At 41.7% G+C, this 22,721-nt stretch overlaps 2 protein-coding genes and 1 pseudogene across 2 annotated transcripts; 2 read left to right on the top strand and 1 right to left on the bottom strand.

The window, feature by feature from the left end:
* LOC121271567 (ferritin, heavy subunit-like) lies at nucleotides 1–1,665 on the top strand. Its single transcript, XM_041177575.1, has 4 exons — nucleotides 1–108; nucleotides 728–874; nucleotides 1,045–1,170; nucleotides 1,519–1,665. The coding sequence occupies exons 1-4, from the start codon at nucleotides 1–3 to the stop codon at nucleotides 1,663–1,665; spliced, it is 528 nt and encodes a 175-aa protein (XP_041033509.1).
* A 3,130-nt stretch (nucleotides 1,666–4,795) lies between these two features.
* On the top strand, nucleotides 4,796–12,537 carry LOC121271509 (annotated as a pseudogene).
* Nucleotides 12,538–13,217: 680 nt separating this feature from the next.
* LOC121271571 (ferritin, higher subunit-like) lies at nucleotides 13,218–22,136 on the bottom strand. Its single transcript, XM_041177580.1, has 4 exons — nucleotides 22,023–22,136; nucleotides 15,748–15,894; nucleotides 15,234–15,359; nucleotides 13,218–13,364 (listed from the first exon to the last, which is right to left on the bottom strand). Exons 1-4 carry the CDS (start codon nucleotides 22,122–22,124, stop codon nucleotides 13,218–13,220), a joined length of 522 nt encoding a protein of 173 aa, XP_041033514.1. The 5' UTR covers nucleotides 22,125–22,136.
* Nucleotides 22,137–22,721: the final 585 nt, after the last annotated feature.

The following is a 22,721-nucleotide window of genomic DNA, read 5'->3' as shown; positions in this document are numbered from 1 at the left end:
ATGACTTCCCAAGTGCGTCAGAACTACCACAAGGACTGTGAGGATGCTGTTAACAAGCAGATCAACCTGGAGCTCTATTCCTCCTATGTTTATCTCTCCATGGAGAGTGTTGTATTTTTAGGCATGTGATTTTAAAATTAAGAGTGATATGGTTGTATTCTGGGCAGACGGGATTTCTCTAGGTCAATGAGTGGGGCTTAGAACATTCCCAGTGAATGTTATGGAGTGAGACTTTTGTTGAAGCTCTTGTTAACAGACTGTCTCCTGCTCTTCACCCAGTTCTGAACTGTTTATATTTGAACTTAACTCTAGGGCTCCATGAAGCTTCCAAAAAAGGATTTATCTTGAAGGTGGTTATGAATTTGGTTAATAATAGCAATTAAATTTAATCAGGTGACTAGTGCAAAATTGACTATTTAAGATGAGAGTTTACCTCCCTCCCCATTCTAAATAAGTAAATCCTGTTGCACTGGGCTTTCTTTTCTCAGATTGAATTGTTGTATTAAACTGAATTTGTACTGGGCTTTCTATTAATCACTGATTTTAAATCTAGGAAAGGGATGCCCAGCTATTAAGCATGGACTGAGTATTGAAACAACTTCAACAACCTTTTTATTCCAAGTGAGTCTAATGATTTGAAATCATTTATTCTAAAACTTTCAGGTTGGCCACGGATATAATCTACACTTGCTCTGACTCTTCCTTTCCGTTTTGTCTCTCCCTGCAGTCCTCTTACTTTGACCGGGATGATGTTGCCCTGCGTCACTTTGCTGAGTTCTTCAAGGAACAGTCACGTGAGGAATGGGAACACGCTGAGAAACTGATGAAATTCCAGAATAAACGTGGTGGCCGGATCATCCTGGAGGACGTCAAGGTGAGTTTAATGCTTTATCTGCATCTGCTTCGACTGATGTTAATGCCATGGTTTGCTGATTCTTGTGGCTCATTGTTTCCTGGCAACGTGGAACTCTGGTTGCTTTACTCACACTTTCTCATGTGGTGTTTAATCCATTGTAAATCAACTGTCAGCCTTTCCCCTTTCAGAAACCAGAGCAGGATGAGTGGGGTAATGGTCTGGAGGCAATGCAGAGAGCTCTGCAGATGGAGAAGAATGTGAACCAGAGTCTCCTGGATCTGCACAAGCTCTCCTCTGGGAACACTGATTCTCATGTATGTTCTGCTGCTGCAGCTGATATTGGAATCTGTCCTTCACTCTAGAATTGCAGATATGTTTCACATTTGCAGACTGTAGAATGCCATTTTTTAAAAATGGAAACATTGTGATCCAGATCTACAAAAGCAGCACCCAGAGCATTTGGATTTTGAGACCTCCATGTTTCTTGAGGCACACTCCCAGTTTAATGGAACTGTGACGTGCTGCTTGGGCACATTTTAGCCAGAATTGCCCACATCACCCATGTGCAGTACTTTTTTCATCCTCCCAATGCAAAAATAATTTTCATCCAGGGAAGATCCTCTCTAATATCTTTAATTTCTCTCCTATTGTCTTTCTTTCAGCTTTGTAACTTCCTGGAGACTCACTTCTTGGATGAGCAAGTGAAGATGATCAAGAAGCTTGGAGATCACATCACCAACCTGAGGAGACTGGGAGCCCCTGAGAATGGCATGGGAGAGTACCTGTTTGACAAGCTCACCCTGAGCTGACTGGGATTTTTGAATCATTATTTCTAAACATGGTGTTGAAATGTAATCCAATTCTGCTTTCTGTTCAGTATGGAAATAAAGCATAGTATTCATCATGGAACTGTATCAATTTTTTTTCTTTCATGGGGTGTGGGTGTCACTGGCCCATCACTAATTGCCCTTTGATCTGAGTGTCTTGCTAGGCCATTTCAGAGGGTGCTTGAGTCAACCACATTGCTGTGGGCTGGGAGTCAGATGTAGGTCAGACGGGTGAGGGTGGCTGATTTCCTTCCCTAAAATACATGCATCAGCCAATTAAGATTTAACAATACATGGCCAGCATTGAGTCTAGATTTTCAATTCTTGATTTATTAATTGAGTTGTAATCCCTCCAGCTACTGAGGTGGGATTTGAGGCCATGTCCCCAGAGCAGAAGCCTGGGTCTCTGGGTTATTAGTCCTGTGAGATTACTGCTACACCACTGTCAACCCAAGTTCAGATCCCTAGCTGTAGAAAATGCATTTTCATTCAAAACTTCTAACATGTCTTCAGTTCTTCCATGACCAACTTCCTTTTCTGTGCCTGCCCAGGGTAACTTGATGACAACTCCGCTTCATCATTTAGAAGCTTGTAGGGATTTTCAGAAATATACAATTTCAGGAACTGTAATCTCCCCAATCCTGGTGTAATGGGTACTTCCAGTATCTACAGGTGGAATGTCAGGAAGCTATGGAATATTAGAAATTGGGAAAGGATATCAACTTAGTGCATTTGCTTTTAGTCTGGAGAGTATCTGCTTCAGACTTGGCGGAGGTTAGGAGGGAAGACGTATAATTGAGGGTTTTCATCTTAGACTGTAACAAGTGGGTTTTTTAACTATATATGTTAACAAAGATTGACTACTTAACCTTTACGCAAGTGGACATTTGTTCAACTGCTGCCAGCACCTCTCTCCAAGGAATGTACTCTTCAGTCTTTAAATAAACGCAAATATTTGGGGCAGGTAGCCAAAACACTCTGACATTCGAGGTATAAAATCTTTCCCCTCAACCCATTTGCAAACTTGACATTTGCAGTAGGGGAAGAATTCTGGATTTGGTAGCTCAGGTTTGATGTGGAATGTTAATCCCATCAATTTAGTGAGGAGTTCAGTTTGAAACTCTGCACTGTTGCACATTCTATTGCCCAATTCATTGGTTGGTATTTTTCATATTTACTGCAGACTCTGATACAAAGTCAGTCTCTTCCAATCCACTGAGGTCAATGTTGTGAACATTCATATCATAGGCATGTTTTGGAACCCCGCCCCACAAGATGTTCTTCAATGAACTGGTTAACATGGATCCAATTGTGTTCAACACTATTTACAGGGTGGAATTCTCATTTGCAAACTCATCAATCTGAGATATATTGTGAAGCTCTGATTCTGAGAAGATACATTATCAGATTCAGCTTGAGGAAAGTCAAAGAAACGAACCACAATTACATCACTGACAAAGTTCCATGCCATAGATTATTAAGACTGTTGCAATTGATGCAACCCACAGACATTGCTGGCAATTAGTTAGGATATAGGAAGAAGAGAGTAGGCATAATGGGTGTGCACTCAAATGGGACTAGTTATCTCCCCTGGGATCTGTGCAGAGGCCTCCATGTCTTGTTATCTTTATAAATGGCATAGAGCAATAAATAGAGAGCCATATATTCAAGTTTCCTGATCACAAGTTAGGTGGCACAGTAAATAGTGTAGATGGGAGAGGGAGGTTGCAGATGATATTGATAAAGTCAGTGGGAAAAACTGTGGCAGAGAGAGTTCAATGTGAGGTCATCCACTTCGAATCCAGAAAGATAAATCAGAATGTTTACTAAATGGTGAGGATCTTGGAACTGTTGAGAAAGAGTTGGGGTCCATGTAGGAATGAGGAGCAGAGAGATTAAGGATCAATTACAGCAATTCCTAAAATCTAGTGGACCATAACAAAACTAAATTGTAATGGAAATAGAACATTAGTCTTCTTCTCAAGGGGCTTGGAATATAAAGGGTGGATGTTTTCTACAGTTGTATAAAGTGTGAGTGAGGGAACATCTGGAACACTGTGCTCAGTTCTGATATATTGGCTTTGGAGGGAGTGCTGCACAGATTCACCAGAATGATAACCAGGTCTAATGGGGTGAAATTAGAAGGACAGTTTGTACAGAATAATCTTGCAGTCCTTTGAGAATATGAAGGCATATGGAGCCAAGGTGAACAAATGACTTTAAAGTTCAGACCAGCCAAGATATAATTGAATGGTGAACAGACTGTGGGGCTCAATGGCCTCTTCCTATATTGCAATCACAGAAAAATCATCCAAATCTGCCTATACCCCAAAGTTCTGATTGGCTCTGGGAACCACATCCCACCCCTTCTCCCTTATTGGTGTCAGGATTCATGGCAGATTCCTGATTGGCTATCAGAGATTGTCAATCATCATTGGTGATGTCATTCCCTGTTTGAATGCAGGATGTCCCAGGATTATAAATACAAGCATTTGTAGGGCTTGGCCTAAATAGCCAAGTGGTTGTGGTACTGGGTTTGTAACCCCAAGAGTTCAAATCTCACAATGGCAAACTATGAAACAATGTAACTTCATCTGAAACAGATGGAAACAGGTTTGTACTCAAAAAAGTTACATTGAACATGGTGATATTTGCTTGGCCTAAATAGCCAAGTGGTTATGGTACTGGGTTGTCCTTGGTTTTACAGCTGACCTGAATTAGGGGCTGTGCCTGATTTATCCCAATTTTGTTGATTTGGTTTAACTGTTTTCATTTTAAAGATTATCAAGAGTTCAAATCTCACAATGGCAAACTACAAAACTATGTAACTTCATCTGAAACAGATGGAAACAGGTTTGTACTCAAAAGAATTCCTAGATTTGATCCAATGCCTGCCCAGGCTAGTTTACTGACTTCTGCTCATCACTAAAAAGCTTGCTGGGAATTTCTGAAGGAAGCAATTGCTGCAACTGTGTTTTCTCAATTCCTGCTGCAAAGGGGGTTTCTAGCAGCTGCAGGTGAAACTGGGAAAGGAGACAATTACTGCATTCATTTGTTTTTATTTTCTCCTCAATCTGGAGAGTCTCTGCTTCAGACTTGCATTTTGTAAAACATGTGGGATATGAGGTATTTTATACTAGACTATCACAAACCACTCTTTTTTTGGTGGGGGTTGGGAGGTCAAGTTGCTATAGAATCAAAGATTGACCATGTATGGGCTGGTGGGCATTTGTTCAGCTGTTGCCTGCACCTCTCTTCTCCAAGAGATGTACTTAGAATCTTGGGTGAGCAAATGCAGAAATACTTGGGGCAGGTAGCCAAACACACTACATTGCGGGTATAAAATCTTTCCTCATGCTACAGTTTCAAACTTGAGACTTGTGGAAGAGGCAAAACACAGGATTTGGCAGCTCAGATTTGATGGGGTTAAAACTCCACATCGCAGTTTAGTGAAGAGTTCAGTTTGAAACTCTGCACTGATGCACATCCCATTTTCCAGTTCGTTGGTTCGTTTTATCAAGTGTCTAATGTAACTTGTCCTCTTTCATTCCTTTGCGATCAACATTGTGGAAATTTTTATTATGGATGTGCTTTGGACCCCACCCACTGTCATGAATATATAATACTTGTTAATGGAATTTATTGTAGAGTAATAGTGGGGTCTATGTCTGTGTGTGATTTAATTGAGTTAAAGGCAGCTGGTCTGAAGGCTTTGATGTAACAGAAGATAAGCTGGGGTTGAAATGTTAAGTAGGTAAGCATGGGTGTAAAGGGAATATTTGCATCTTTAAATAAACTAGACTAGATTGATTTCAATTGTAAATGAACTGTCTGCCTTTCCCCTTTCAGAAACCAGAGCAGGCTGAGTCTGAAGGCAATGCAGAGAGCTCTGCAGATGGAGAAGAATGTCAACCAGAGTCTGCTGGATCTGCACAAGCTCTCCTCTGGGAACACTGACCCTCATGTAAGTTCCTGATGTTGCAGCTGATATTGGAATCTGCCCTTCACTCTAGAACTGCATATATGTATCACATTTGCAGACTGTAGATTGTTTCTATTTTAAAAAGACGCTTTGTGGTCCAGGCCGAGCAAAAGCAGCTCCCAGAGCATTTGGATTGAGACCTCCATGTTCCTTGAGGCACACTCCCAGTTTAATGGAATTGTGACCTTGCTGCTTGTGCACACTTTAGCCAGAGTTACCCACATCACCCATGTGCAGTACTTTTTCTATCCTCCCAATGCAAATAGAATTTTCATCCAGGAAAGATCCCCTCATTTCTCTAATTTCTCTCCTATTGTCTTGTTTTCAGCTTTGTGACTTCCTGGAGACTCACTACTAGGATGAGCAAATGAAGATGATCAAAGTTCCATGCCATAGATTATTAAGGCTGTCGCAATTGGATGCAACCATCAGACGTTGCTGGAAGTTAGTTAAGATATAGGAAGAAGAGAGTAGGCACAATGGGTGTGCACTCAAATTGGCAGGATGGAACTAGTTATCTCCCCTGGGATCTGTGCAGAGGCCTCCATGTCTCATTGTCTTTATAAATGGCATAGAGAAATAAATAGGGAGCCATATATTCAAGTTTCCTGATCACAAGTTAGGTGGCACAGTAAATAGTGCAGATAGGAGAGGGAGGTTGCAGAGGACATTGATAAAGTGAGTGGGAAAAACTGTGGCACAGAGGGACTTCAATGTGAGGTCATCTACTTTGAATCCAGAAAGATAAATCAGAATGTTTACTAAATGGTGAGGAGCTGGGAGCTGTGGAGAAAGAGTTGGGGTCCATGTAGGAATGAGGAGCAGAGAGATTAAGGATCAATTACAGCAATTCCTAAAATCTAGTGGACCATAACAAAACTAAATTATAATGGAAATAGAACATTAGTCTTCTCAAGGGGCTTGGAATATAAAGGGTGGATGCTTTCTACAGTTGTATAAAGTGTGAGTGAGGGAACATCTGGAACACTGTGCTCAGTTCTGATATATTGGCTTTGGAGGGAGTGCTGCACAGATTCACCAGAATGATACCAGGTCTAATGGGGTGAAATTAGAAGGACAGTTTGTACAGAATAGTCTTGCAGTCCTTTGAGAATATGAAGGCATATGGAGCCAAGGTGAACAAATGGCTTTAAAATTCAGACCAGCCAGGATATGATTGAATGGTGAACAGACTGGGGCTCAATGGCCTCTTCCTATATTGCAATCACAGAAAAATCATCCAAATCTGCCTACACCCCAAAGTTCTGATTGGCTCTGGGAACCATACCCCACCCCTTCTTATTAGTGTCAGGATTCATGGCAGATTCCTGATTGCCTATCAACCATTAACAGGTCCAGGCAGCGGGCGATCGACGGGGGAATCCCGCCCGATTGTTTGTCCCTCTTCCGCGGCTACGTTCGCGGCCGGATGTCCCTGGAGAGGGAGCACGCGGTGTCTGCTGGCACTCTCGAGGCCTTCCGTGCCCGGTGGGCACCGCAGGGACTGGGGTGTTTTGTTGACCCCTTTAATCACATTTTGGTTTGAAGTTGTAAGTTTCCTTTAAATTTTGTCTTTAGTTTTACAGCTGACCTGAATTAGGGGCTGTGCTTGATTTGACCTCATTTTGTTGATTTGGTTTAATTGGTTTCACGTGATAGATTATTGCCTATCAAAGATTGTTAGTCATCATTGGTGATGTAATTCCCTGTTTGAATGCAGGATGTCCCAGGAGTATAAATGAGTTTGTGCAGGATAAGGTCATATTGTTGTTTGAACTTGGCCCTTGTTACCAGTAGAATTGAAGATGACTTCCCAAGTGTGTCAGAACTATTATAAGGACTGAGGATGATGTTAACAAGCAGACCAACCTGGAGCTCTCTTCCTCCTATGTTTAGCTCTCCATGGTGAGCTTTGTGTATTTGGGGTATGATTTTAAAATGAAGAGTGATTTGGTTGTATTCTGGGCAGGTGGGATTTCTCTAGGTCAATGAATTGGGCTTAGAATGTTCCCAGTGAATGTTATGGAGTGAGACATTTGTTGAAGGTCTTGTTAACAGACTGTCTCCTGCTCTGTAATAGCTTCATCCAGTTCTAAACTTTGTTTGAAACTATCTCCAGGACTCCATGAAGCTTCCAGCAGAGGGTTTATCTTGAAGGTGCATGAATCTGGTTATTAATAACAATTAAACTTAATCAGGTGACTAGTGCAAAATTGACTATTTAAGATGAGTGCTTTTCTCCCTCCTCATTCTAAATAAGTAAATCCTGTTGTACTGAGCTTTCTTTTGAGACTGAATTGTTTTATTAGACTGAACTTGAAAGATTTCTCTTCTAACTTTTAAAATCAATGCTTTGAAAGGGATGGGGATGTTCAGCTATTGCATTAAGCAGGGGCTGAGTGTTGAAACAACCAACACTTTTTTTTTAAATGAGTGGAATTAATGATTTTAAATTCAATATGGTCACCTACCAAGTTGACCATGGACATGATCTGCACCTAACCTGAATTCTTCCTTTCCATTTTGTCTACCTGCAGTCCTCTTTCTTTGACCAGGTTTTGGCCTGTGTATATAATACAGCATTGATCACCTTTTTTGGATTCTGCCTTTGGATGGATTGTTTGCACCTCAGAAGCAATGATATATCAGCTTGTGTCTGGACTAGGAGTTTTATTGAATCCACTCTCTCTGTTCTCTCTCTTCTCTGATGCGCCACTGGCAAGAGCAGCATTAGTTGCCTATCCCTAATTGCCCTTGAACTGAGTGGCTTCTCTACCAGTTGAGTCAAGCACATGCTGTGGGTCTGGATTCACATGGGTTTTTAACAACAATTGATTAGTGTCATGGTGGTCACCATTACTGGGACTAGCTTTTAAATTTTTTTTAAATTAAATTCAAATTCCATCTGCTATTGTGGTGGGATAGTATCCCCCAGATCATTAGCCTTGGGTTCTGGGTAACTAGTCCAGTGACATTACCACTATACAGATTTCCCTAAATGACCACACCCAGGTTTAACTAATCACAAACAATCAACACTGAACAACTGAGTGTGGCAGTTGTCATGTGTTTAATGGCCCCTCCCCCATGCTTATTCCTCAAAGGCAATACTTATCAACTTGTCATGTTAAACATTGGAGATGCTTGGGGTATCTCCATTAATCAATAAAACCCAAACAGTTGATATTTCAGGCAAAAAAAATTGTTTCTTGGTTTGTAGAAATTAAAAATCATACACACTAAACGTGGCCTTTAAATTTCACAGTTGTAATAGTACACATTGTGTTTCAGTGACAAAGCAAGAGTTCTGTTTGAAAATTTCCTCCAAACCTACCTCCCAATTATCATTGATTTTTGAGACTGGGGTGGATGGTCTGCAGGTCAATCTCTGAGACTATTCCAGTCAACATTCTGAATTCTGGTATCCTGGAATACCACCAACCCAATCCTGTCAAATTGTCTGTCCAATCTCCAAGTGATTGGTTAATGTAGATCCAATTATATTTGATACCATCTGAAATTACTTGGTGGTGGCATAGTGACATTGTCACTGAGCTGGTAATCCAGGGACTCAGGGTAATGCCCTGGGGACCCTGGTTTGAATCCCACTATGGCAGATGGTGGAATTTGCATTCAATACATATCTGGAATTAAAAGTCTAATGCTGACTATGAGACTATTGTCAATTGTAGTAAAAACCATTTGGTTCCTAATGTCTTTTAGGGAAGGAAATCTGCTGTCCTCACCTGGTCTGGCCTGTGTGTGACTCCAGACCCACAGCAATGTGGCTGACTCTTTATATTTAAAAAAAAATTAAATTCCCTCTGAACAAGGGGGCCTTGGAGTAAATTCAATAAAACCAATATTGAATACTTCATTGAAAAGGGTCCATGTCAGAGATTATTGGGAAAAATGGAATCCGGTGTAACCTCTAGATATGGTAGGGAAATTGGTGAGGGGGTGGGAGAGAGAGCAGGGATAATGGCCAAGATTGTCGAGATGTGATTAGTTTTTCTTCCCCAGGATCTGTACTGGGGCCTCAGCTTTTCATTAAATTTCTATATGACATCAATGAAGGGTTAGAGAACTGAATATCCGTGATTGCTGTCAACACTAAGTTCGGGGGTACAATAAGTCATGCAGATGGGAACAGAAAGTTGCAATGTCACTTGGATAGATTAAGTGAGTAGGTAAAACCCTGGTGGATGAAGTTCAGTGTGAAGAAGAGCGAGATCATCCGCTTTGGACCAAGAAAGATAAATCAGTGTGTTTTCTAAATAGTTAGGAACTGAGGAACGATTAAGGGGTCCACATACAGAAATTACTAAAACCTCATGCACAGGTATAAAAATTAGTTCAAAAAGCTAATAGAATGTTAGTTTTCATCACAAGGGTCCTGGAATAGAAAGGGATGGAGGTTTTTGCTACAGTTATATAAATCTCTGATTGGAACACATCTGTAGTACTTTGCTCAGTTCTGATATATCAGCCTTGGAGGAGATGGCGCACAGATTCACCAGAATGATACCAGGGCTAAAAAGGTTAAATGATGAGGACAGTTTGCATAGACTAGTCTTGCAATTCCTTGAGAATAAAAGATTATTGGATGATTATAATTGTGGTGTTGATGATGATTGATAGAATTGATTAGGTCAATAGAGAGAAATTATTTCCTATAGAACAGGGGCGATAATCTTAAGTTTAAGTTCGGGGCTGATATTAGGAAACATTCATTCACATAAAGGAGAATGAAAGTTTGGAACAGTCCCCCCCCATAAAAATGTTTGGATCAAATAAACGTTTCAAAACAGATTATAGGTTTTGTTAGCTAAGGCTATGAGGCACATGGAACCAAGGTGGACAAATGGCTTTAAGTCACAGACCAGTCATGAGATAATTGAATGGTGGAACAGACTGGAGGGTGGAATGGCCTCCTCCTGTTCCTATATTGTAATCACAGAATAATCATCCAAAAGTGCCTGCATTCCAAGGCTCTAATTGGCTCTGGGTATCTCACTCCACCCACTCTCCTTTGTTAAATGGTGCCTGGATTCATGGCAGATTCCTGATTGGCTATCCGGAATTGTCAATCATCATTGTCATTCCCTGTTTGAATGCAGGATATTCCAGTGCAGTAAATACAAGAGTTTGTGAGGGAAGAGGTCAGGTTGTTGGTGTTTGAGCTGGGTTTCTATCAACTGTAAAAGTTGAGGGCCTCCCAGGTGTGTCAGAACTACCACCAGGACTGTGAGGATGCTGTTAACAAGCAGATCAACCTGGAGCTCTATTCCTCCTATGTTTACCTCTCCATGGTGAGATTTATGGTTTTGGGATCCTATTTCAAATTAAGATTGTGATATCATTGTGTCCTAAGCAGAGCTTTCCTAGGTCAATGAATTGGCTTTTTATGTCTCTCTATCTGTCTCAACTTCATCTGATGAATGCTAACATGTAGCAGACCCCATTTAAACAGACTGTGTTTCCCTCTGTCATAGTAGTTTTGCTCTCTGGTGTTGTAAGTTTGTAACTCAATATTCATAAACCTGGTCAACTTTTCTAACTTGGTTGGAAACAAATTTAGGTAAAATTAGGTAACTAATTAGTAAAACATTGGTTCTGACCAGTTTTTTTCTCATTTTCTAATTGAGTAAAATGCTGACAACTGTCTGATATTCCTGAAGCTGGATCCCTGCTCTTGCTAGTGACAATATTAAACTGCTGAAAACAAACGGTTTTGTTCTTTAACTTCAAGTTGCTTCTTTACCCAACTGCAGGTTCATAGCTGAGATCACTACTACTTCCAAGAAATATTACTGCTCACTCACGTCTTCTAATACAACCAGGTGCCTTGTTTATTCCAGGGTCCTTCAACATAATCCTATAATGAAACAAATTCTTTAGCAAGAAAACATTGCTTTCAATTAAAAGGGGCTTACAGCTTAAAAACAAAGTATTAAGATAGAGAATGGGTAACTTATCTACCATATTGGTACTATTTTTGCATTGTCAATGGATAACAGCTGCCTGATGTGACTCCCTTCTGCTTTGTCTCTCCCTGCAGTCCTTTTACTTTGACCAGGATGATGTTGCCCTGCGTCACTTTGCTGAGTTCTTCAAGGAGCAGTCACATGAGGAACGGGAACGCGCTGAGAAACTGATGAAATTCCAGAATAAACGCGGAGGCCGGATCATCCTGGAGGATGTCAAGGCTGATTTTAATAAACTTTGGGGGACGATGTGAATTAATTGCCTTTTGTGAATAGATTTTCTCAATCTAGAGGAGAATTGATGAATGCTTCGTAGATGGATTTTTTTTTTTAGAGTTGGGGAAATTTCTAGCTAAAATTGAAGTGCATGGAATTGGAAGTGGTATGAAACTGGATAAACCAGAAGGCAGCTAAAGTAAAATGGGGAATGTGGATGGAAGCAATGCTAAACTGGGCTGTATACTGAGCTCAGTCATAATTGACAGGGAGGTGAAGTGTGGGATAGAAGATAATGGGTGAGTATGGGGATGAATACAAGGATTGGAGCTGTCACTGGAAGCTAACTTGAAGATGGTGAGCCCTAAGGCAGAAGATGTACAAGCAAAGGTGTAACTGGCTTTAGCTAGGTTTAGTTTTTTGGATTCTCTAGCAGATATTGATGTGAATATGATTTGTGTTTTTAGCTATTTAATCCAGTAACGCTATTTGCTAATGGGATTTCCTTCCATTTCCCAAAACTCCAGAAACCAGAGCAGGCTGAGTGGAGCAATGGTCTGGAGAGAATGCAGAGAGCTCTGCAGATGGAGAAGATTGTGAACCAGTCTGCTGGATCTGCACAAGCTCTCCTCTGGGAACACTGACCCTCATGTAAGGTTCTTCAAATGAAATGCAGAACTCTTTTGACCTTGATGTCCCAAGCATCACTAAGTGTTGAATTGGCTGGAGTCACAATTTAATCTAGTAAGATAGCTGCTAAATTACCAGAACCTGTTCTGTTAAGTTGGCTCTGAATAAATATTGGCCAGGATACACGAGGGAATATCAACTTCTATCTGAAGTAGTACCATGCAACAGATACAGTTGACCCTTGCTCTGTGGCTCTTCCACCTACACCCTGCCCCCCCCAGTCCACTGTAACCATTTACATCACAATGCCTCCACTTTACCCATCTACCCTCCTTTTTCCTAAGGGGATACTCTCCGGAAGGTTAAGTGCAAATCAATTACCCCTTCCTCACTACAGCAGCTGGAAGAGAAATTACAGCTCCAGTAATCTCCTACAAACTACTTAGTTTAATTGCATCTTTGATTGTGACTATCCTGGGGGGTTAAATTGAATTTAGGAAGCTGAGCTGGGAAGGAGGAAATTTAAAAGGCACGTTGGGCTCAGATGTTAGAGCTAGGAATCTTCAGGTGAAGCAGCAAATCAGCCACTAAATTATGGAAAGATAATTAGCTCAATGATAAATATTTTCAAATACAGCAATAACAGAATGGGAATTGAGCACAAAACAGTAAAATTGATCAATTTATTTTCACTATGGAGGATGATTCTAGAATCCCAGTTAATGCAGAGTGAGCTTGTCAAACAGGTACTCTCCCATGCCTTTCTCAGGGACTCCCAGTCTCTTCAGGTTGGTGATGTAATCTCCAAGCTTCTTGATCATCTTCACTTGCTCATCCAAGTAATGAGTCTCCAGGAAGTAACAAAGCTGGAAACAAGAAAACCGAAGAGAAATTAATGAGCAATGTTTGAGCCAACAAAAGTGAGGTTCTTCTGAAGTAATGCACATGGATGATATATACAGTTAGCCAGAGAAGACCAGAATTCTCTTTATTCATTTATTCATTCTTGGATGTGGGCATCACTGACCAGCAATTACTGCCCATCCCCAATTTCCCTGAAGGTGGTGAGCTGCTGGAGTCTGTGGTTTAGGTACAACCACTACAGTTAGGGAGAGTTCCAGGATTGACGATACATTTCCAAGTCAGGATGGAGAGTGGTGCAGGGGGAGAACTTCCAGGTGGTCCCATCTATCTGCTACCCTTGTGTCCTTCTAGATGGAGGTGATTTGGAAGATGCTGTCTGAGGCTTGGTGAGTTCCTGCAGTACACACTGCTGCCACTGTGTGGTGATGGAGGGAGTGAATGTTTGAGAGAGGGGTGCCAATCAAGCTAGCTGCTTTGGCCTAGATGCTATTCAGCTTCTTGTATTGATAGAGCTGCACTCATCCAGGCAAGGGGAGAGTATCCATCACTCCAGACTTGTGCCTTGTTGATTTATGGGCAGGTTTTGGGAGTCACTGCAGGATTCCTAGTCTTACCTGGTCTGTACCCATGGTGTTTCTATGGCTAGTCCAGTTTCTGGACAATAGTAGCCCCCAGGGTGTTGATAGTTGGGGGGGGGGGGGGGGGGGGGGGGGGGGGGGGGGGGTGGCGGTTCAATGATGGTGATGCCATTGAATGTCAAGAGGTGATGGTTAGATTAAGTGAGATTGCCTGGCATGTGGCACAAATGTTACTCATCAGCTGAAACCTGGATATTGTACAAATGCAGCAAGACCTGGACATGAACCATTTCAGTAGCTGAGGAGTCACAAATGGTGCTGAACAAGCAAACTTCCTCACTTCTGACCTTTATGATGGAAGGAAGGTCATTGATTAAGCAGCTGAAGATGGTTGGGCCGAGGACACTACCCTGAGGAACTCCTGCAGCGATGCCCTGGGACTGAGATGACTGACCTCCAACAACCACAACCATCTTCATTTGTGCTAGGTATGGCTCCAACCAGTGGCAATTTCCCCACCCAGATTCCAATTAAGGCTCCTCAATGCTACACTCAGTCAAATGCTGCCTTGATGTCAAGTGCAGTCGCTCTCACCTCAGGAGTTCAGCTCTTTCATGTTTGAACCAAGACTGTAATGAGGTAAGGAGCTGAGTGACCCTGGCAGAACCCAAACTGAGAGTCAGTGAACAGGTTATGATGAGCAAGTGCCATTTCATAGCACTTTTGATGACCTCTTCCATCACTTTACTGATGAGGCAGTAATTGGTTGGATTCATCTGTGTTTTTGCATACCGGACTAGGCAATATTCCACATAGCTGGGTAGATGCCTGTGTTGGAGCTGTACTGGAACAGCTTGGCTAGCAGTGCAGCAAGTTCTGGAGCACAGGTCTTCAGTATTATTGCAAGAGCCAATAGCCTGTGCAATATCCAGTGCCTTCAGCCATTTCTTGATATCACGGAGTGAATAAAATTGTCTGAAGACTGGTATTTATGATGCTGGGGACCTCAGGTGAGATGGATCATCCACTTGACACTTCTGGCTGAAGATTGTTGCACGTGGTGAGTCATAGTTTCATCAATATGGGATAGAATTTCTCAAAAGGTGAAGGCTTAGACAAATACCCTGGAAGCAATTTAGTAATCCATATCCAGTGTCAATGTCAGACTAAGTAAAAGAAACACTCATATGGAGTTCAACCAATGAAGGGCAGATTCCAATATCAGCTTCAATTCTTTAGAGATTAAAAAAAAAACATGATTCATAGTATTAAAAAAAAAACCCAGCAACTTACATGAGGGTCAGTGTTCTCAGAGGAGAGCTTGTGCAGATCCAGCAGACTCTGGTTCACATTCTTCTCCATCTGCAGAGCTCTCTGCATTGCCTCCAGACCATTGCCCCAATCAAACTGCTCTGGTTTCTGGAAAAAACAAATTACTTGAAGTGAATTGAAGATTGCAACAACCTCAAGGGTTCCTGTCTAAAGCAATGGAGACTGTGCAAAGCAGTGAGTGAAAGGGAATAGTCTAGTCCCTATTAGCGATTTAAATTAAAGGCAACAGCACAAACACACTTTTTTTTTCTCTAAAACAAAGACTATCCTGAAACAAAGACCACCTCTAAGCAAGTGAATCAATGAAGACAATCTCACTTAGAGAAGATGGACATGAAACATTAATGGACTATCAATTCTAGATTCAGAGTTTTATTTGCAAAGGGATTGCTGTTTTAGACTTGAAATTTAAGCTTTCTCCTAAGCCCATCACCAACACAAGTCAAAGAAGCTTATCCTTTGTCAGAAAGGATACCTTAATGTCCTTCAGGATGATCTGGCCTCCACGTTTATTCTGGAATTCCATTAGTTTCTCAGTGTGTTCCTGTTCCTCATGTGACTGCTCCTTGAAGAACTCAGCAAAGTGACGCAGGGCAACATCATCCTGGTTAAAGTAAGAGGACTGCAGAGACACAAATGGTCAGGTTAGATCTCATCTATAGCCAACTCATACCAGCCCAAATGGAGCTTAATACCAGCCATATGAAAATCTTTCAAATTCCATAGTTTAATATTTTGAATTCTTGCTTCATGTTAAGGATCCAGTCTGAGGTACGAGTTCAGCACAAGAGGATTCACTCACTACTCAGTGATTGTGAAAGAGCTGACCACAACTGCTAGTGTTTCATTAACCAGTCAACCAATTAACTTGATTGGAAGCAATTTAAATTTAAAGATGACCAGGTTTATGGATTTGAAGAGGAATCCTCAAAACAGTGGAAAACCAGTGGTAAGCACTAAAGCGAGATCCTAATTGTACAAAGTAGACATGTCCCCGCACACCACACCCCCCCCCCCCAACCCCCCACAAAAATAGTGGTACTACCAAATCTAGAGGAATACAGGGGAAGATCAATCAGAAGAAGAAAGCATACGATAGGCACAAAGAGCTAAGCACTACACGTAGCCTAGACAAATAGTAAGTGCAGAGATTAAGTAAAAAAAAAAGGAAATCGGATAGTGTGAAAACAATTAGCAAGTAAAGTTAAAGGTAACCCAAAGATGTTTTACCAATACATTAATGCTAAAAGGTTGGTTAAGGAAAAAGTGGGACCTATTAGAGATGAAGATGGAAACTTGTGTAAATACAGAAGCTATAGTAAGGGTTTTCAATGAAAGTTTTGTCTGTGTTTACAAAAAGGGAGGATGTAGATATTGTAGCCCAGGAGGAACACTGATATTGGACAGGATCGTCATAAAGAGAGGAAGTACTTGAAGGGTTGAAAACCTTAAGTTGATAAGTCACCAGGGCCAGATGGATTGTTTCCAAGGATGCTGAAGGAAGTCGGGGAGGAGATAGCAGATGCTCTGAGGATGATTTTCCAATCTTCACTAGATATGGGGGAGGTACCAGAGGACTGGAGAAATGCAAACGTAGTTCCATTGTTTAAAAAGGATCAAAGGAAATGCCAAACCATTATAGGCCAGTTAGTCTTACATGGGTGGTGAGCAAATTAGTAGAATTAATCCTGAGATAGGACTAACTGTCATGTGGAAAAGCATAGGCTAGTCAGGGATGGTCAGCATAGGTTTGTTAAAGGAAGGTCTTCAATCACAAATTTGATTGAACTCTTTGAGGAAGTGACAAGAAGGGTTGATGAAGGTAGTGCAGTGGATGCTGTGTACATGGATTTTAGCAAGGCATTTGACAAGGTCCCACATGGCAGATTTGTCAGGAAAGTAAAAGCCAATGGGATTCAGGGTAATGTTGCAAACTGGATAAAAGGTTGGCTTTGTAACAGGAAACAAAGGGTAATGGTTGATGGATGCCCTCGTGAATGGAAAATTGTTTCAAGTGGTGTTCCACAGGGGCTCGGTGTTGGGACCCTTGCTGTTTGTTATATATTAACGATTTGGACGTGAATGTGGGGGGCATGATTGGGAAATTTGCAGATGACACAAAGATTGGCCGAGTAGTGGATAATGTAGAGGAAAGCCATAATCTCAAACGATAGATGGGTTGGTGGAGTGGGCGGTAAAGTGGCAGATGGATTTTAACATAGAAGTGAGGTCATACATTTAGGGAGGTCAAACAGTTACAGGGATTACACAATAAATGGAATAAACTAAGAGGGGTGGATGAAATGAGAGATATTGGCATACAGGTACACAGGTCCCTGAAGGCAGCAGTTCAAGTAGACAAGGTTGTAAAGAAGGCATATGGAATGCTCTCCTTCATTGGCAGAGGTATAGAATATAAAAGTAAGGATATAATGTTGGAATTGTATAAAACACTAGTGAGGCCACAACAAGAGTATTGTGTGCAGTTCTGGTCACATTACAGGAAGGACGTAATAGCTCTGGAGAGAGTGCAGAGGAGGTTTACAAGAATGTTGCTAGGGTTAGAAAAGTGTAGCTATGAGGAGAGATTGGATAGGTTGGGGTTATTTTCCTTAGAACAAAGGAGGCTGAGAGGTGACGATTGAGGTGTACAAAATTGAGGGAATAGATAGTGGACAGGATAAAATTGTTTCCCTTGGTGGAGAATTCTAGAATCAGGGGACATAGCTTCAAGATAAGTGGCAGAAGGTGTAGGGGGGACATGAGGAAGAACTTTTTTATGCAGAGGGTAGTGGGTGTCTGGAATTTGCTGCCTAAGTTGGTGGTAGAGACAGAACCTCTTTAAAAGTCCCTGGATCTGCACCTTAAGTACTGTAAGCTGCAGGGCTATGGGCTGGGTGCAGGAAGATGGGATTAGAAAGGGCACCTGGGTGTCCTCAGGTTGGCATGGACAAGATGGGCTGAATGGCCTCCTTTTGTGCTTTAACTTTCCAATGGTTCTAACTTCATGAAACCCTGAATTTAAAGTTTCAGATTTAAAATGTTCAAATTAGAACACAACTACAGAGTTTTCATTGCACTTAGCCTGAGTAGAGATACATTCTAAAGCTAATTCATTAACCTAGAGAAATTCTACCTGCTCAGAGTTCAATTCTTAATTTGGGAGTAGGACCCCAAAACTCACCATGGAGAGGTAAACAAAGGAGGAAGAAAACTCCAAGTTGATCTGCTTGTTAACAGCATCCTCAGTCCTTATAGTTCTGACACACTTGGGAATTCATTTTCAATATTACTATTGAACCGATCCTCTCTAACGCAAGCTCTTATATTTATGCGACTGGGACATCCTGCATTCAAACAGGGAACGACATCACCAATGATGATTGACAATTCCCAATAGCCAGTCAGGAATCTGCCATGAATCCAGGCATCAATTTACAAAGGAGGGGGGTGGGGTTACCCAGAGCCAATCTGAACTTTGGAATACAGACAGGTTTATGACATTATCAATGATGTCACTGCATCAAATCTGAAATTATCTTGCTGTTTAACGTTCTCATTTCAATTTAATAATAAATTTGTTGAAGTGGCTTTTCATAATCTGGTCAAATTTATTACTTTTTATTCTTTCACAGGATCTGGGTGTCACTGGCTCAAACAGCATTTATTGCCCACTGCCAAATGCCCTTGGGAAGGTGGTGGTGATCCATACTCTTGAACCGCTGCAGTCCATGTGGTGTAGATATAACCACAGTGCTGTTAGGAAAGGCTTTCCATGCTTTTGACCCAGCGACAGTGAAGGAACAGCGATATAGTTCTAAGTCAACTCTACTAGTTACATCCTAAAAATTCCAGTAGATTTGTCAAGCATGACTTCCCTTTCATAAATCCATGCTGACTCTGTCTGATTTTGCCACTGTTTTCCAAGTGCTCAGCTATTAAATCTTTTATAATGAACTCTAGAATTTTCCCCTTTACCAACATCAGGCTGACTGGGCTACAATTCCCTGTTTTCTCTCTACCTCCCTTTTTAAATAGTGGGATTACATTAGCTGCCCTCCAATCTGTAGGAACTGTTCCAGAGTTTATAGGATCTCAGAAGATGACCACTAATGTACCCACTATTTCTAGAGCCACTTCCTTAAGGACTTTGGGATGTAGATTATCAGGCCCTGGGGATTTATCAGCCTTCAATCCCATCAATTTCCCCAACACCATTTCCCTAATACTGATTTCCTTCAGTTCCTCCCTCTCTCTAAACCCTGTGCTCACCAACATTTCTGGTATGTTATTTGTGTCCTCCTTTGTGAAGACTGACTCAAACTATGTATTTAGTTGATCAACCATTTCTTTGTTCCCCATTATAAATTCCCTCATTTTAGACTAAGGGACCTACATTTGTCTTTGCCAATCTTTTTCTCTTCACATACCTATAGAAACTTTTACAGTCAGTTTTTATGTTCCCTGCAAGCTTACTCTCATATTCTATTTTCCCCTTCTTAATCAATCCCTTGGTCCTCCTTTGCTGAATTCTAAACTGCTTCCAATCCTCAGGTCTTTTTTTTTCTGGCCAATTTGTATGCCTCTTCCTTGCATCTAATACTATCTCTAATTTCCCTTAGTAAGCCATGGTTTGGCCACCTTTCCTGTTTTACTTTTGTGCCAGATAGGAATAAACAATTGCTGCAGTTCACTCATGCGCTCTTTGAATGTTTGCCATTGCCTATCCACCATCATCCCTTTAAGTAACATTTCTGAATCCATCATAGCCAACTTGCACCTCATAGCATCGTAGTTTCCTTTATTAAGATTCAGGATCCTAATCTCAGAATCAACTATGTCACTCTCCATCTTGAAGAATTCTATCATCATGGTCACTCATCCCTAAGGGGCTTTGCACAACTAGATTACCAATTATTCCTTTCTCATTACACATCACCCAGTCAATGATAGCCTGTTCTCTAGTTGGTTCCTCAACGTATTGGTCCAGAAACACATCCCGCATACATTCCAGGAATTTCTCCTCTACAGTATTGTTACAAATTTGATTTGCCCCAATCTATATGCAGATTAAAGTCACCCATAATTACAGATGTTCCTTTTATTGCATGTGTCTAATTTCCTGTTTAATGCCATTCCCAACATCACTACAGTTTAGGGGTCTATATACAACACCGACTAACGTTTTTTGCCCCTTAGTGTTTCTCAGCTCTACCCATAGATTCCACATCGGAGCTAATATCTTTCCTCACTATTGCAATCACTTCCCCTTTAACCAGCATTGCAACTCCACCATCTTTTCCCTTTGTCTGTCCTTCCTAAATATCCCTGGATGTTCAGTTCCCATCCCTGGTCACCCTGCAGCCATGTCTCCGTAATCCCAACTATATCATACCTGTTTATATCTATTTGCGCTTTTAATTCATCCATCCATTTTATTGCAAATGCTCCTCGCGTTAAGGCACAAAGCCTTAAGGCTTGTCTTTTTAAGATTACTTGTCCTGTTCCCACTATTTTTCACGGGGGCGCTGTTTGTTTGATTCTTGCACATGGTTTCTCTGCTTATCACTTATTCCTGTCTGCCTTTTGCTCTTGCCCTTGATCCCCCATCAACTCCTCCACATCCACCCCCCCCGCCCCCCCCCCCACCACCACCAACCTCTGACTCCTTGTCTAGATTCCCATCCACATGCCATTTTAGATTAAACCCTCCCCAACCACTCTAGCAAATATTCCCCCTTGGACATCAGTCCCAGTCCTGCCAAGGTGTAACCTGTCCAGTTTGTACTGGTTCCACCTCCCACAGAACCGGTCCCAATGTCCCAGGAATCTGAAACTCTCCCCCTCGCACCATTTCTTCAGCCATGTATTCATCCAATATACCCTACTATTTCCACTCTGACTAGCATGTGGCACTGGTAGTAATCCTGAGATCACTACCTGTGAAGTCCTAATTTTCACCTTCCTTCCTAACTCCCTATATTCTACTTTTAGGATCTCGCTCTTTTTTTTCAAAACCCATGTCATTTTTACCAATGTGTACCACGATCACTGGTTGTTCACCCTCCCCCTTCAGAATGTCTTGTAGCTGCTCGGAGACCTCCTCGACCCTAGCACCAGGGAGGCAGCATGCCATCCTGGAGTTTCATTTGTGGCCACAGAAATGCTTATCTATTCCCCTTACAATTGAATCTACTATAACTTTTGCATTCCCACACTTTTCACTCCTCTCCTGTGTAACAGAGCCAACCATAGTGCAACAAATTTGGCTGTTGTGGCATTCCCCCCAACCAGTATCCAAAGCAGTATATCTGTTTTGTGGGGAAATAGCCACAGGAGATTCCTGCACTGCCTGCCTGGTCCTCTTGCTCTGCCTGGTGGTCACCCATTCTCTTCCTGCCTGTGGGCTTTTAACCTGCAGTGTGACCACCTTTCAATAAATGCTATCCACATTGCTGTCCACCTCACAGATGCTCCAACAACCACTTGACCAGGTTTGTGCTCATCAGCTGCTGCCTAAGTTTGTAACTGAACTAGTTTCATCTATTAAACCCCTCAATAGAGAGCAGCTGCTACAAGGAGCAGACCATTCACTCCACTTCACCCTGTATTACACACTGGAAACATTCACTGCTCAATGATACTTTCACCCCAGAGAAAGTGGAAAGAAATAGAGTTTATAAAGTCACTTTATTAAACTGGAGAAATTCCAACTTTTCAGAATGCAGTGAAAAGAAATACAAATCTCACCATGGAGAGGTAAACATAGGAGGAATAGAGCTCCAGGTTGATCTGCTTGTTAACAGCATCCTCACAGTCCTTGTGGTAGTTCTGACGCACTTGGGAAGTCATCTCACTGGTGGTAAGAACCAAATTCAAACAACAATCTAACCTCTTCCCTCACAAACTCTTGTATTTATACTAGCGGAACATCCTGCATTCAAACAGGGAATGACATCACCAATGATGACTGACAATTCCCAATAGCCAGTCAGGAATCTGCCATGAATCCAGGCACCAATTAACAAAGGAGAGGGTTTGTGGGGGAGGGAGTGAGACCCAGAGCCAATCAGAGTTTTAGAATGCAGGCAGGTTTGGGAGATTTGTTTTGATGGTGTCACTGCTTTTGGGTTCCTTGACCTTCTTCAAATGTGAAAATGTCTCGTTGTTTATCGCTCTGATTTGAATTTAATGATTTGTTCCTTTTGCTGAAGTGGCTTTTCACAATCTGGGCAAGTTTGTTATTTGCCAGGAACGGTGAAGCTGATACAATATTCAAAGCAATCAGTCGTCGTGAGGGAATTTTCAAAGCAACCATTGGACAGAGAAGTGGGAATGTGAGAATGAGAGGGAGTGAACGTCACTGAATCCAGTGTCACCCACAGACACGTCTCCATTTGCTGCGGTGTGTTTTGGGCAAGGCCTGATGGAGCAGCTGGTCTTTTCCTG

This window comes from Carcharodon carcharias, chromosome 31 (assembly GCF_017639515.1).
Source record: "Carcharodon carcharias isolate sCarCar2 chromosome 31, sCarCar2.pri, whole genome shotgun sequence".
NCBI classification, from domain to species: Eukaryota; Metazoa; Chordata; class Chondrichthyes; order Lamniformes; family Lamnidae; genus Carcharodon; species Carcharodon carcharias.
Note: the sequence above shows the minus strand (reverse complement) of the source record. Positions and strands in the feature narration are given on the sequence as shown.

Excerpts from the sequence above, each read along its gene's own strand:
- LOC121271567 (XM_041177575.1), top strand. The coding sequence starts at position 1 with ATGACTTCCCAAGTGCGTCAGAACTACCACAAGGACTGTGAGGATGCT. Across the intron at positions 109-727 it reads TTTATCTCTCCATGGAGAGT|TCCTCTTACTTTGACCGGGA; the intron begins GTTGTATTTTTA and ends CTCTCCCTGCAG. Across the intron at positions 1,171-1,518 it reads CTGGGAACACTGATTCTCAT|CTTTGTAACTTCCTGGAGAC; the intron begins GTATGTTCTGCT and ends TCTTTCTTTCAG.
- LOC121271571 (XM_041177580.1), bottom strand. The coding sequence starts at position 22,124 with ATGACTTCCCAAGTGCGTCAGAACTACCACAAGGACTGTGAGGATGCT. Across the intron at positions 15,360-15,747 it reads TCATCCTGAAGGACATTAAG|AAACCAGAGCAGTTTGATTG; the intron begins GTATCCTTTCTG and ends TGTTTTTTCCAG. Across the intron at positions 13,365-15,233 it reads CTGAGAACACTGACCCTCAT|CTTTGTTACTTCCTGGAGAC; the intron begins GTAAGTTGCTGG and ends TCTTGTTTCCAG.